The following is a 14,818-nucleotide window of genomic DNA, read 5'->3' on the forward strand; positions in this document are numbered from 1 at the left end:
CTGACGGAGTCACGGATCCCTCCTTCCTATTTGCCTTGATTGATTTTCATTGGTTTCTATTTTATCGTGGACTGCGGGATGTGCTGAAATTGCCTTGATCGGAGTCACGGATCCCTCCTTTCTATTTGCCTTGACTGACTTCCATATTTGTCTTGATTGACCTCCATTGATTTCCATTTTACCGTAGACTGCGGGATGTGTGAGGCAGTGCGTTGAAGCCTGGGTGGGGGAGATCCTAAATAACGTTGGCCATCGGATCCAGTTGAAGCCTGTGAGAAAGGATTAGGAGCCCTAGATTTTAATGATACGGTAATCCTGTGTACAATTTCGTTGGTGCACAATGATTATAGTCTCTCAGCAGGGGATTTTTTAGACCTATCATAGTTTTGATTCGTCCCTTGTAGAGATTGCATTTGCTTTAATGTCATCTCAAGTACTAGCGTCTGGCGGTCTAGCCGAGGCATTTCTCACCTTAATCGTGTGACCACTGGCTAAAACCAACAAACGAATAGGCTGTGTGAGTGAATCAGGTCGGGCATTAGCGAAATCTCAAATGAGAGGAGCGAGAGAGGGAGGGGTTGGCTATGGGGCCAGCGATGCGATTGTTATTGGTCTCGTTCGGCTGGTAGAATTTTGGCTGAAACTAGCTGAAAAATATTGTTCTGACTGATTTATTGTGAGAGAAAAATATTATTCTAACTGCAAAAAAAAATCCAAACAAGCTGAATATGAGATAAGCCGGGGCCATTGCAACGACAAAATGATGCACGTGGTACACACACCACCCACACTCACGAAAGCACGCGCACACACGAAAGCAATGGCATTTGCCCGTGGACACTGAGCATAAAGTAGACCATAGATGGAGGCCCACGTCTAATAAAAAATCAGCACCATCTCTCTCTCTCGAGAGCAGCTGCACGTATTTTTGTCTTAGCAAGGTGTAAATATTTGATAGATCTACAGGTGTTTTGTTAACAAAAAAAGTTTCCGACATGTGAACTTCTTGCACATATTAGGTGAGGCCCATATAGATCATAACAAACAGAAACGTTGTGTGGGTGGATAGGCCTGCTCCGTCCCGGTGCAGTGCAGGGAACCTTTACTCTCGGTATTTTCTACTCCTGTTCGTTTGGGCTTGGTTTGATTTATAAGTCATAGTTGAAAATACTGTTAGTTATTTTAGGTGTGAGAGAAAAATATTGTTCATTGGCTGATAAGCCATGGCTTATAAGTCCAAATACGACCAAGCGAACATGCTGCTAGCCTGGCGCACCCTTTCCCGACGCATCTCCTTCCTCCCCTGTGCTCTCCAAGACTCCAACCCGACTCAGCCTCGCTCCGGTGCCCCTCTACTTGCCTGTTCGGCTGGTATTAAAGTCGACTGATAAGCCGGCTGAAGCTATTTTATTGTGAGAAAAAATACTGTAGATTTTAACTGATAAGCCGGCTAATAAGTTTAAAGGGCCCTTAGCCTCCACCATGGTCAACCTCCCTCTAAGTTTGGACCCAAAAAAAAACTCCCTGCAGGCAAGACCTCTACATTTTTTAAGCCGGATTCGGACGGGCCACTAGTATATTTTTCAAAAAAATTAAAACACATATTTTTAACCGAGTCTGAGTTCAGGCTTAGAAAAAAAAAATCATGGGCAGCAAAAAAAAACCTTGTCTAACCCTATCCACTAAGCTTCCCGAATCCAACGAGCTCGAGGCCGACCAGATTTGCTCCCATCTCCCGTCGTGGTGTGCCCCTCTCCTGTGTGACAAAAAAAAATGCAGAACTGTTGGTGCCCGGACATCCGATTGGATACCCATACGTCGGACGGTACGTGGCTCGTGCTGATTCATTTTCCACGCGCGCTTGCACTCGCGCCCGTGCTAGCACACCCCTGCACGCAGCAGCGTTTCACGCACCCACACGGGCCCCTCTTGCTTTCCATGCGCATCCCATGTTCAACACCCGGACAGTGGCGAGCCAGAATTTAAAACTTGGGTAAACCTGAATCCATAGGCTTAAAATATAATTTATAGTAGTACGTTACCGATGATTAAAGTCGCAAAATACTCAAATAAAAAATTATTCGGCTAGCCAACTCTTAAGACTTTGGGCTAAATTGAGTGAAAATGCTGCAAAATGATGTGTTATACGTATATACATATGAGTAGATACATATATACATAAAGGTGTTCCAAATAGTTGGGTATTTCCGGAAATACAAGGAAATACCCTTGAATCTGTTCATCATCCTAATCTACTTTTGAAACATTAAGATACAATACTTGCAACAAACGTCTGAAAGTAGATAAAACACTTGAAACATGTGGCTGAAACACCCGCAAAAACACCTAAAAAACACTTAAAAACTATTATAAACATACGCAACATCTAGATAAAACACTTGCTGTGTACGAAAATGGACCCGTAACCAGGTGAAGCCGGAGAGCAGGATAAGCAAATCCACGCAAATACGCAAATGGGCCCGTAACAAAAACCGACCCGTAACCAGGTGAAGCCGGAGAGCAGGATAAGCAAATCCACGCAAATACGCAAATGGGCCCGTAACAAAAACCGACCCGTAACCAGGTGAAGCCGGAGAGCAGGATAAGCAAATCCACGCAAAATACGCAAATGTGCCCGTAACAAAAATCTCTCCCTTTTTTTTTCCAAATGTAGGTGCTGCGCAACAAGCTGAAGAGCGCGACGCACCGGGTGCTGAGGAAACCTGCGCACAGGCACTCGTTCGCCTTCTTCTTCAACCTGCACGGCGACAAATGGGTCGAACCGCTGCCGGAGTTCACGGCCAAGATCGGCGAGGCGCCGCGATACAGGGGGTTCCTGTACAGGGAGTACCAGCAGCTGCGCGCGAGGAACAAGACCCATCCGCCGGCTAGGCCCGAGGACGTCGTCAACATCGCCCACTATGCCATCTAGTTCAGTAACAAATTGTATTTCAATGCGCAGAAATGCAGGACCAAGGCTCGTGTATTTACTAAAACAATTGTATATCAAAAACAGCTCTTCCATCCAATAAACAGGCAGCATGGATAATCATATCCTAAAATTGTTAGATTGTCATATCACATCTAACTTTGCCTTCAAATCAAACACACCTTTATTGAGAGGATGGTTCCAATTTCATCGATTTTGGGGTCGTTTGATTGGATTTGGTATTTGTCATGTTTTGTTTGTGCTGCTCTTGGTGCTTCCCTAGTGCACTAGTTCACCAAGTAGACATGTCAGTTGCATGTTCTCATAGATACTCGTAGAAGTAGTTGTGGCTACGTCTGGCAAAAGAAGGCAGCACTTGGGAGTGTGTTGGGGGCAAGGAAGCCACTCGGTCACCTGTTTTTCTAGGCTGACAAAAGTTAGCATCGTGGGTGGTGGGAAGACGCCCGGATTGAGAGAATCTACCGACACTGTTGTCCTCAATTCACCGGTGTCTATAGGCTAGACCTTTTTTCTGAGGCTAATGTTTAGTGTTGCCTTTGTTGGAAGACGGAGCTCTTATGCCATTTGTCATGTGAAACGTAAACAATAATACTCACTCCATCCTAAAAATAAATTTATCAGTCCGGTTTATCAGCCATGGTATAATGTTTTTCTCTCACAACAAAACAGCATCGACCGTAAAAACCATCAATTGACCAGCAGTGTCGCTGTGGGCACACTATGCTGGTTATTTTTTTAAGTTTAACTAGATTTATAGAAAATATTAGTTATATTTATATCTTCAAATAAACTTATTATAAAAATATATTCAATAATTCATTAATAATACTAACTATATGTTATAAATATTAATATCCTTTATATATATTTGATTAAAGTTGTAAATGTTTAATTTCAGAAGAAGTGAGAATAACATTTTTATGGGACCGAGGGAGAACTGGCATATGCACCTCACGTGGCATTTCTCCTTTCAATCGTGTGTCAGTGTGTGCGACCACTGCCCAGAGGCGACAGCCGATAGACATGGCGGCAAGCGACGCGCTCCCCGTGGTTGACCTGGCGCCTTTCTTCACCGAGGACGTCAAGGGCGGCACCGCCGGCGCTACCGAGGCCGTGCGCCAGGCATGCCAGACGCACGGCTTCTTCCGCGCCGTCAACCACGGCGTGCCGGTCGACCTCATGGCACGCGCGCTGGAGCTGTCAGCCGCGTTCTTCGCGCTGCCGGACGAGGAGAAGGCCAAGGTCCGGGCGGCCCAGGGGTCCAAGGTGCCTGTCCCAGCCGGTTACGGACGGCAGCCGGCGCACGTGGCCGACAAGAACGAGTACCTGGTGGTCTTTGATCCCAAGCTCGGGCTCAGCGCGTACCCCGCTGAGCCTGATGGATTCAGGTCAGTTCGAGCGCAGAATTCCGTTCTTGTTGACCTTTTTGAGTTCTTGATCGAATCGAAGAACATCGGAGCCAGGAGGGACTTCGAAATTTCTTATCGAGGGCAAGATCTAGATACAAGGGCTCCAATAGTGGTTGTGATCTTCTTTTTGCATACAAAGTGCTAGTTGTGCATACTTTACCTTTTACATTTAATAGATTTTCAGTAGGGGTTTCACCCCTCCTGTTCTATAGAAAAATGCTAATTGTGGTTGTGGAGTTAACGACGCAGGCCCCTATGGCTAGTAAAAAATAGATTACTAAAATTTAATAAGCACCTTTTGTTGCCCGCCCATTACCCATACGAAGATTAGAAAAAAAAGAGAGGAGGAATAATAGAAAAAAAAAGGAGGGGAGGGGAGCACGCTAGCAGATAGCTCCATCCGTTCCAAATTATGCTACGTCCAATCAATTCTCAGTTTGTGATGAAGAATTTCAAAAGGTTCGACTGTTTGAGGGCCAAATATTTCGTCAGACAACTAAGAAACACCTGATATGATCTTCTTTTTCGATAAGGAGATTTTATAGTGCATCGAGTTAATACATGGTCTTAGAACAACCTCCGAGTCTCTGCCTAACTGATACACATGGTCTTAGACCAATCTCCCAGTCTCTGCCTTAGACACACAACTTAAGATTAAAAATAATTTAAACATACTTTGATGACATTTAATCATAAAACTAGATTGCCAGCCATATTCCCAGATAAACACTGTGATACGATCTACTCCTTTCGTTCCAAATTATAAGTCAATTTGACTTTTTGGTATAGATTTTGCTATGTATCTGAACATAAATTATATTTAGAGATATATTGCAAAATTGATATAACAGGAAAGTCCAAGCAACCTATAATTTGAAATCGTTGGAGTAGTAAGAAACAACTGACGCACCACATCTTTCATCTTCAGAGAGACAGTGGAGGAGTGCTACAGCAAGTTCACCGAGCTGGGGTTGCTCATCCAAAAGATCCTGAACGAGTGTATGGGGCTCCCGCCGGGCTTCCTCAAGGACCACAACGACGACCTCATGATAGTAAGGCGCTACTTGCCGGCGACGGAGGAGGAGAGCACCGGCTTCAGCGCGCACGAGGACGCCAGCTGCATCACCTTGATCTGCCAGGATGATGTCGGGGGCCTCGAGGTCCTCAAGGACGGCCACTGGGTACCGGCGGAGCCCGGCGGCGGCAGCATCATCGTCAACATCGGCGATGTCATAAAGGTGAAGCCGGAGCGCAGGATAAGCAATTCCTTCCACGCAAATACGCAGTGGACCCGTAACAAAAATCTCCGCCTATATTTTTTTCTCTCCAAATGTAGGTGCTGAGCAACAGCAAGCTGAAGAGCGCGACACACCGGGTGGTGAGCAAAGCTGCACACAGGCACTCGTTGTCGTTCTTCTCCAACCCGCACGGCGATAGGTGGGTGGAACCGCTGCCGGAGTTCACGGCCAAGATCGGCGAGGCGCCGCGGTACAGGGGGTTCCTGTACAAGGAGTACCAGCGGCTGCTCGTGAGGAACAAGACCCATCCGCCGGCCAGGCACGAGGATGTCGTTAACATCACCCGCTACGCGATCTAGTTCAGTAACATATTGGATTTCGATCGCAGAAATGCAGAAGCAAGGCTCGTGTATATATGAAAAAATTGGTGGTGTCTCTCCTCTATATACTACTCACTACTTGTAATATATGGCAACCACCGAAACGGCTACCGTTGTTTTTCGAGTGCTATTGCACGGTGGGCAAGTTATTCAATATGGATATGTTTCAAACATCTCAAACACATAAATCCATTGTCGTCTAGTCCGGTTAGGATACCTGGCTTTCACCCAGGCGACCCGGGTTCAAATCCCGGCAATGGAAAGTTTTTTATCTTCTTTTGCTCCTCTTCCTTTTTGTGTTTTTTTTTCTTTCAGTTAGTGTTTTTTTCGCTTTCAGTTCAGTCTCATCCGCCGTGACCGTGACGTGATTGTAATGTTCCTTTTTGTGTTTTTTCTTTCAGTTCAATCTCATCTGCCGTGACCGTGACGTGATTGTAATGTGACATTGGGCTACCGTGTGTTTACCCTGAGAAAATTGCTACTACGAGTGGGTGCCGGTTAAAATGGTTCACATTGCTATTAACACTTATGGTTCTAAATTAATTAATTTATATAAAAATATATTTCTTAATTAATTTAATGGTATTTATTTAATATCATAAATTTTGATATGTTTTCCTATGATCGGTGAAACTTATGATACTAAAATGTGTCACGGTGCTAGAATTGTATTATTTTTTTGGATGGAGAGGGTATATAAAAAAAAGACATTACTTCTAATTGAAAAGAACAAGGGAAACTAAAAAAACAAACGACGTTGCAATTTATAAGCACCTATCAATATCAATTCGCCACTTCTTAAGGAAGAAAACTATTATACGGTACCGCCACGTTGAGCACTCAACACATGGCGTTTGAGCCTATTCAGATTTCAGACCCAAAAAGAAATAAGGCGTTGGAGTGTTGGACAAATATCCAATGCAACTTTCGCGGCTAGCCTGTACTCTGTAGCTTAATAGTATGTTTATATACTTCATAGACCTGGAAAATTAAGATACCGTGAAAGCAATTTTGTTGTACCATTTTTCACGTACCAATCTGATCGTTTTGATAGCTGAAATACAAAACATCTAATAACGCGCAAACCAAGGTCACTTCTTTTTTTCTCACGGCTGGTGTATAATGAAAGGAGAACAAAATATAATTACTAAGAATTGTCCTACAGCACATGTCCACGGTCCACCTCTCCTTGTACATGCTTATTGCTTGGGGCCACAAGATCGACAACCGCTCAGTAAAATTCTCAGACAAAAAGGCCCATTAACTTTACAGTGTAATCTCATCTTTAGTGCCACCATTGTCATCCTGGATGCAAAATTCAAACATTTCCATCCACCACTCAAACTACTGCCAACTACATTACAATCTCTCTCAGCTGTGTAATGAGCCAAAGGAAAAGATGAATACGGTAGAATATGCCACTAGATTTTCATGTGCAAGTTAGACCGGCACGCGAAAGAAAAATGTTGCACAGAAAAATGGGGGAAAAGAACCAATAGATGTAGGCCCCCGAGGCCTTTGAAGACTTGAAGCTATCTCATTGATGCTGTTATGGTTCACGTAGAATAATTAGCCCCATTTGACAATAGCTGAACCCCAGGTAAGTCCAGCGCCGAAACCTGATGCCGCAATAATATCACCAGTCTTCACCTTGCCACTGCGAACAGCCTCATCCAATGCTAATGGGATGGATGCCGCGCTGGTATTGCCGTAGTTAGCAAGATTTGAAATAACCTTGTCAGATGGGATATCTAATCGACTGGCAGCAGCATCAATAATCCGCTGATTAGCCTGTACACAGAAGATAATTTAGAACAGCAATGATTCAGGTCAAGTGTATTTTTAGTTAGGACACTCACTTGATGTAACAACAACCAGTCGATACTGGAGGCAGGCAAACCAGCTTCTTGGAGTGCCTTCTCGATGGACTGTGGCACGCACCGGACAGCAAAGCGAAAAACTTCCTTTCCGTTCATTTGAATGCATGAGTAGGTTGCCTTCTTTGGCGGAAATCCAGGAACACCATTGGTATTGGACAAGATAGACTCGTCATTTGCCGTTATGGCATTTAGGTGCCTACATGTAAATGAAGAGAAACTATGTAAGCCAACATATATTTAGAATGAATTTTCAGTACCTCACAACATTCTCGAAAGGAAGCCGCACTTTTGTCCATTGCCATCACTTTGTACACAAAAACCAAGCAAGCCGTCTTCATCAAAGCTGCATGCCTGCAAAATTCTAAATTAAGAAGTTGGACAAGAGAATTTGGATAAAGATCTCGTAATTAACAGTATCACATCACCAAGCATGGCTTCTCATGTTTCTTACTGAACAAAGTTCCAACCATATTTCATTCAGATTTAGCCATGGAACATTAACTAACTTACTGGGATGGGGAGAAATATAAATATTTATACGCTATACCTGTACCAACACAGCACCAGCAGCATCACCAAAAAGGATGCATGTACCTCTGTCTGTCCAATCCACATATTTTGAAAGAGCATCGGCACCAACTACTAGGACATTCTGAAGACCTCCACCTACAACAGTATGCATATATTATTCAAGTGGCATATTAATTTTGAGGGAGCAATCCCACATCAACCATATAAACTTTTAATAATTGAATTACCTTTGATAAAACGAGTAGCTGTGATTAAGCCAACTATAAACCCACTGCAAGCAGCTGTAATATCAAATCCAAAAGCATTTGTGCACCCCACTTCCGCCAGCACCTGTCAATTAAGGATGAATTGGAACTTTTAATAAGGGGCTCTTGCATTTTTACCCTTGCTTTGTATTGAAATTGTGACTTTGTCCCTGTTTTTTTTTTGACTTTGTGAATTTACCCCTTTGTTTTTGAAACGAAGCACCACTTTGCCCCCTATTCCGTCATCCTCCCCTAACGGTGTTACATTTTATACAAAAGGACAGAAATGCCCATGTGATTTTGCCCCCGTTTGTTATACCTATTTGTGATTTTGCCCCTGATTTTGGAATTAGACATTTATATTTGATCAAATATATTTGGCCCAACTTGCAACTATTTCAATTCAGATTTAATATCAAAAAAATATTCAAAATTTTGGCAGCGCCTTAGCAGTATTTTGATAGCATTATGACTAGGCCTGGGCGTTCGGTTCTAACCAAAATTTTGGGTCAGTTTTTTCGGGGCGGTTCTAACCCAGCCTCACAAGGCAGCATATTGACACAATTTGTATTCTCATCGAACAAAATAGAGAGGAGATCGAGTCTTGTATATATTATTGAGCACACAAGTGAGGAGATCGAGTATTCGAGTCTCATACTACATACATGCGAGATTCCAGGCTACGGCGACTCCCTTTCTACTGAAGCCAGGCTGCTACTTTCAGATTTGCGGTCATGCTTCTTTGCTTCTTCCTTTAGGACCCGGCGAACGCAGGAATCCATGGAGCTTGCCGAATCGCCGTCGCTCGTCCCTGCCTCGGCACACAGCGCTGTGCAACGGTGTTGCTTGCAGGCTGGCACGGCGGCACCGGTGGATCCGTGGCAAGCCGACAGCCCCCACGCTTGCTCTGCTGGTGCGCTCGCTACTCACGCTCGGTGTGGCCTGTGGAGAGCGATGCCGGGACGTGCGGTCGGACGCCATCGGAGCCCCATGGCAGGGCGCCGCCACCGCCTAGGGCGCGCACGCCGAGACCCGCACACGCACGCACACGGTCTATCTACTCCACTCCACTGCCACCGCTACTGCTTCATCAGCAGAGCAAGCGGCCGGTGGTGCAGCAGCCAGGGCAATCCAACACATGGCTCAGATGATCTCCACCATGCCCATTCTGGACGCCGTCCCGGCCGCAGTCCGCCATTATGGCACCCAAACTGCAGGCCGCCGCCGCCGCCTGCCTGGACGCGCCGCCCTCGGGCATCACCGTCGTGTCGAGGCAGCACGTTCGCCCGGACGCCGCGTCGGCGATCGGTGACCTCACGCTGTCCGTCTCCGACCTGCCCATGCTGTCGTGCCACTACATCCAGAAGGGGCTCTTCTTCCCGGCCCCCGACCTGCCCATGCCCTCGCTCGTGTCGCTGCTCCTGTCGTCGCTGTCGCGGGCGCTCGCCGTCGTCCCGGCCTCTCGCCGGCCGCCTCGTCACGCTGCCCGACGACCGCATCGTCATCCACTGCAACGACGCGGGCGTGGACTTTCCTCCACGCCGTCGCACCCGGCTTGTCACTTGACGACTTTCTCGTCCCTGACGCCGACGTGCCCGACCAAGCTGACAAAGGACCTTGTTCCCCATGGACCGGACCGTGAGCTACGAAGGCCACCGTCGCCCGCTCACGTCGTTCCAGGTCACTGTGCTCGGTGACGGCGCCGTCTTTATCGGCATCGTCGCCAACCACGCCGTCGTGGACGGTACCTCCTTTTGGCAATTCTTCAACACCTAGGCGGCCCATCTACCACGGCGAGTCACCCAAGGTGCCGGACTTCCTGCCGAAACTTCTTTGGCGAGTCCACTGCCGTCCTCCGCTTCCCCGGCGGCGTCGGCCCGTCGGTGACCTTCGATGTGGACGCGCCTCTCCGTGAGCGCGTCTTCCCACTTCAGCGCTGACGCAATTCACGAGCTGAAAGCAATAGCCAACCATCGTCCGAGCGGTGGCCAGGACGCCAACAAGAGCCCCACGACAGGGCGCCGCCGCACGCACGGGGCGCGCACGCCGAGACCCGCGGGCGGGCGCTGCGACCCTCCCCGCGGCCGCCTGGAGGAAGCCCGCCGGCCTCGCCGGTGCAGCCGCCGTGGCCAGGAGGCACCCGGCGGCCCCGTGCACTGGAGGCATGCCCAGCCCCGCTGGTTTCTTCCGCCGACCGCCGCCACACGGAAGTCCGCGACCGGATGCAGCCGCGTACGAGATTTGGGATGAGGCGACCCATGCTTCTGTTTGGGATGAGGCGACAAGGACAGAGGGCAGCGTGGTCATTTCGCCTTTGTTTTTTAGATTTATAATTTTTTTTTAATTCGTTTAATCCATGTCTATCTGATAGACGTCTAAAGCAGGGGCAAACGAACCAATCATTTCAAAATAGTAGGGGTAAAAATACAAAGTTGAAAAAGCAGGGGCAAAATCACAATTAGACTACTAGACAAGGGCAAGAACACAATTTTCCCTTTAATAAAACACCAAAACAGCATGCTCATAGTAATCAACAGAAAACAAGACTAAAGAACAATTATATCAATATCAATTTCCTTAAAAGTACAACAAGAAAATCGTACCCTTTGAAACTAGGCCCAGCTTATGGTACATACAGTGAAAGTGTAAAGTAGACAATGAATCTCATGCAAAAAATGGTGCCCGCTGAAAGTATAAATGGGCAGTACCTTTCAAAATGCTAGCAAGAAATATATAAAAGTAGTGCAGGACCATTGTCCATGTTTAATAATGTGCATAGGTTGACATTAGCACTTTACATTTCAGAATACCAACTCTAGATTTCAAAGATTAAGCAAAGTTTTTAGTTTATTTTTTTTTTCAGAGCCAGGTTTCAATGCACTAGGAAAGAGCCATATGAGGCTTCTCATGTATTGAAACAAAATTCTAACTTTCGAAGGCTAATATATTAATGAAAAATGGCATAATAACGCTTAAATATATTTTATTAGATACCTGAGCGGCACCTCCAAACAAATCATCTGGAGTAGATGTACAAAGGAGAACAAGGTCAACGTCTTCAGCTTTTACTTCGGCCATCTCAAGTGCCCTTTGAGCTGCTTGTATTGAGAGGCCCCGCAATGTTTCATCTCCTGTCACATTTGGAAAGTAGAAGGGGGAAATGAGGAAAAGAAGCAAAACTAAGAACCTATTGCAACTGAAACTGTTATGACAATAAAATATGCTTTCCAACTGACACGTAGACACCAGCTTTAAATGTTATTACCCACATATATAGTAAATTAAACAAGCTTCCAGCAACAATCAACAGTTTTCTGTTCAGATCTATACAACAGAGGTAGGCAGAAATCAAATTTTAGGTTAATATTTTCCATAGTCCTTGGGAAAGTACCGAGAGGTACTATAGTTTGGTACCTAAGTACCTCATGTTATGATCAGTGCCTTAGTGGTACCACTCCAAGGATGGTAAGAGAATTTTTCTAGCTGATGTCCTAAACCTAAGTGGTAACTACGCAAATCAGTAGTCAAACTACAAAAAAAAAGATACAATGTTTATTTGTAAGATTTTACGATAATAAGGCAGCATAATAAGACATCTCTTAATATCATTGTACTTTTACTTTGTAATCTCATTGTTTTATTTATAAGTCTTAACATTATTTTATCATATATTAGAATTTTCATATGATATTTTTTAACAGAAAATTCAATATTATTCATGTCAATAAACTACTAAAAATAAAAACTGATGTGCCAAACGGTTTGTGCACATCCCCTATGGTTACCACACAACAACAAACAAAAGCAGTATAAATTTAATCTTGTCCCTAATCTGGTTATTTAATTGAAGGAATAAAAAAACATAATTACCTGAAAGAACTCGCCTGTTACGAATCCCAGTTCGAGCCGCAATCCATTCATCTGACGTTTCAACTATTTTCGAAAGGTCGTCATTTGAAACACTAAGTGTTGGGATGGCTGATCCACATCCAACAAGCTTTGAACCCATACCAACCATCCTGTAATATCATCCAGCAGAGGTCATTACACTGGTGGATATTGTAGGCTCCATGATTAAAAAAAGGCACAGATAAATGAATTTATCCTAGCAATACAGTTGGGCCAGCACAAGTATTGTATACAATGTCGGCTACAAAAATGAAAACATTCACCATCACATTTAATAGCAAGTGGAGCACAGGCAGATCCCAGACAATTAATCAGAGAAACCACGACCCACCGTCGACTTTACTCTATACATCAGGGTGGCCTATTCCAGTGAGTAGAGAGAGACAGTAACACTATCAACTTGAGGCGTCTACACTACAGCACATAAAGGATGGAGCATACGGAACAGTTATGACATCCTGACTACATGGAACTACTGGATTTCGAGCATAAGATGCCCACGGTACAGAAAAGCAAGTCACGGAGCTACCTTATGCGGCTGAAGCCAACCTTATAGCAGGCAAAACCAAAATAGGTGTGTCGTGAATATCACGCCATTTCCCACAAAAACAGCAAAAGCAAATCCCTCTTTTCGCGCAATAACGGTTGTATTGCAACGCATACGAATAGCACGAACATCACACCATTTTGTACGAGAGCAGACTAGAGGCATCCAATCCCACCTTCCACAGAAACAATCACATCTCGCCCGCCCAATCATTGTGCGAATGAGGTTCACAGGTGGACAGAGACACCGGCGTTACCTGGGGAGGCGGGGCTTGGAGGCCGCTGCGGACACCACGCCATCGTCGACGGTGGACGCGCAGCACCGGAGCTGGCGCGGTGGCAGCGCCACGGGCGGCGCGAATCGGAGGAAGGCGGGGCGGAGGCCACCCCGCGTGCGCGCCGGGCAGGGTGCGGCCACCCGCGGCAGCGCGAGGCCGGAGGCGGTGACCATGGCGCGGGCAGCCGGAGATCTCGCGGCGGAGATTCGGGCGCCGGAGGGAGGGAGTCACAGTCACCTGGGGGCGGGAGGAGGTGGGGGAAGGGGAAGTGGTGGCGGCGAGCGGGGCATGCGAGGGAGGAGGTGGGGGAGAAATAGAGGCCGCGGCGGTGGGAACGGTGGGGCGGCGGTGATGGTTGCGAGGGTGGGAGGGAGTGGGCGAGCTTCGAAAGCTCCGCCCCCAGGCGAGAGGTATTTTTAAGGAGAGGGCGATGTGGCTGATGGCTTTCCCTTCCCCTTCCCCCGGCGCACACCAATCTATGGGTGGAGCAACCCAAGCTGCTCGCCTTCTACGGACGTGCGTGCCTGTTCGCTTGCGTCTGATGACTGTGTTTCACTGGATTTATTATAATATATCAATTATTAATAAATACTTCCTCCATTTCAAAATTAGTGTCATTTTGGGTTTTGTGATGGTGAAGTATATTCTTTAACTTTGACTAGATTTATTAAAAAATAGCAATATATGTACCTCTAAATAAATTTATTACGAGAATATATTAACAATTAATTTAATGATATTTATTATGTAGCATAAACCTAATGATTTCTTATATATATTTGGTCAAAGTTAAAAATATTTGACTTCCCGAAAAGTGAGAATGATACTTATTTTGAAACAAATGAAGTAATAATAGTAATAACAACAACAACAATATAATACAAGGTATGTATGTTCTGTCGATGCGTGCTGAGGGTAAACAAAAAATGCTAAACAAATACATATAATTGACACGGTGCTAGCAATGATGATGGTCGACATAAAAAGAATTCCACTTGTAATATACTATCACTTGTGCGATATAAGGTAGTTAGCAAACACTCATTTTGTCCGTAGTATTGATATAGCACAAAGTTGTTTTAACAGAAAATATATATAATATAAATCAACTTGGTATTTTTATACGAGCATGAGTAAATGGAATACTACAAATATTTCATATAGATAGACATTTCGTATTTGATGGTTTGGGTAAATAGGTGTGCATATATACGTAACTATAATACACTCAGTCTAGTATGTATTATTATACGGGTATAGCACAAAATCATTTTAACAAGAAACGTATGTAATGTCAATCAACTCCATAATTTGGTACGAAAAGAAGCAATAGCACATACAATATATGTGATAAATAAAAAAATCATTCAGACAGGCATTTCGTATTTGATGGTTTAGATAGGTAGCTGCATGTGCACCCCTAATTGTCCATGTGGTGTTCGGTTGACTGAA

The 14,818-nt window shown here is 45.2% G+C and overlaps 2 protein-coding genes, 1 non-coding gene and 1 pseudogene across 3 annotated transcripts; 3 read left to right on the top strand and 1 right to left on the bottom strand.

Moving 5' to 3' along the window:
• The first annotated feature begins 3,923 nt into the window (after nt 1-3,923).
• Nucleotides 3,924-6,180, top strand: LOC136493860 (flavanone 3-dioxygenase 2-like). Its single transcript, XM_066489991.1, has 3 exons — nt 3,924-4,338; nt 5,288-5,597; nt 5,696-6,180. Exons 1-3 carry the CDS (start codon nt 3,974-3,976, stop codon nt 5,954-5,956), a joined length of 936 nt encoding a protein of 311 aa, XP_066346088.1. The 5' UTR covers nt 3,924-3,973; the 3' UTR covers nt 5,957-6,180.
• TRNAE-UUC (transfer RNA glutamic acid (anticodon UUC)) lies at nt 6,166-6,239 on the top strand. Its single transcript has one exon. It is a non-coding gene; the product is annotated as a tRNA-Glu (tRNA).
• A 958-nt stretch (nt 6,240-7,197) lies between these two features.
• On the bottom strand, nt 7,198-13,784 carry LOC136493864 (beta-ketoacyl-[acyl-carrier-protein] synthase III, chloroplastic-like). Its single transcript, XM_066489993.1, has 8 exons — nt 13,346-13,784; nt 12,504-12,652; nt 11,628-11,764; nt 8,616-8,718; nt 8,405-8,523; nt 8,144-8,208; nt 7,837-8,053; nt 7,198-7,768 (listed from the first exon to the last, which is right to left on the bottom strand). The coding sequence occupies exons 1-8, from the start codon at nt 13,537-13,539 to the stop codon at nt 7,547-7,549; spliced, it is 1,206 nt and encodes a 401-aa protein (XP_066346090.1). The 5' UTR covers nt 13,540-13,784; the 3' UTR covers nt 7,198-7,546.
• On the top strand, nt 9,772-10,883 carry LOC136493850 (uncharacterized acetyltransferase At3g50280-like; annotated as a pseudogene).
• Nucleotides 13,785-14,818: the final 1,034 nt, after the last annotated feature.

The sequence above is a fragment of the Miscanthus floridulus genome, chromosome 11 (genome assembly GCF_019320115.1).
Source record: "Miscanthus floridulus cultivar M001 chromosome 11, ASM1932011v1, whole genome shotgun sequence".
Lineage (NCBI taxonomy): Eukaryota > Viridiplantae > Streptophyta > Magnoliopsida > Poales > Poaceae > Miscanthus > Miscanthus floridulus.

Excerpts from the sequence above, each read along its gene's own strand:
- LOC136493860 (XM_066489991.1), top strand. The coding sequence starts at position 3,974 with ATGGCGGCAAGCGACGCGCTCCCCGTGGTTGACCTGGCGCCTTTCTTC. Across the intron at positions 4,339-5,287 it reads GCTGAGCCTGATGGATTCAG|AGAGACAGTGGAGGAGTGCT; the intron begins GTCAGTTCGAGC and ends TTTCATCTTCAG. Across the intron at positions 5,598-5,695 it reads ACATCGGCGATGTCATAAAG|GTGCTGAGCAACAGCAAGCT; the intron begins GTGAAGCCGGAG and ends CTCCAAATGTAG.
- LOC136493864 (XM_066489993.1), bottom strand. The coding sequence starts at position 13,539 with ATGGTCACCGCCTCCGGCCTCGCGCTGCCGCGGGTGGCCGCACCCTGC. Across the intron at positions 8,524-8,615 it reads AGCTACTCGTTTTATCAAAG|GTGGAGGTCTTCAGAATGTC; the intron begins GTAATTCAATTA and ends ATACTGTTGTAG. Across the intron at positions 7,769-7,836 it reads ACTGGTTGTTGTTACATCAA|GCTAATCAGCGGATTATTGA; the intron begins GTGAGTGTCCTA and ends TTCTGTGTACAG.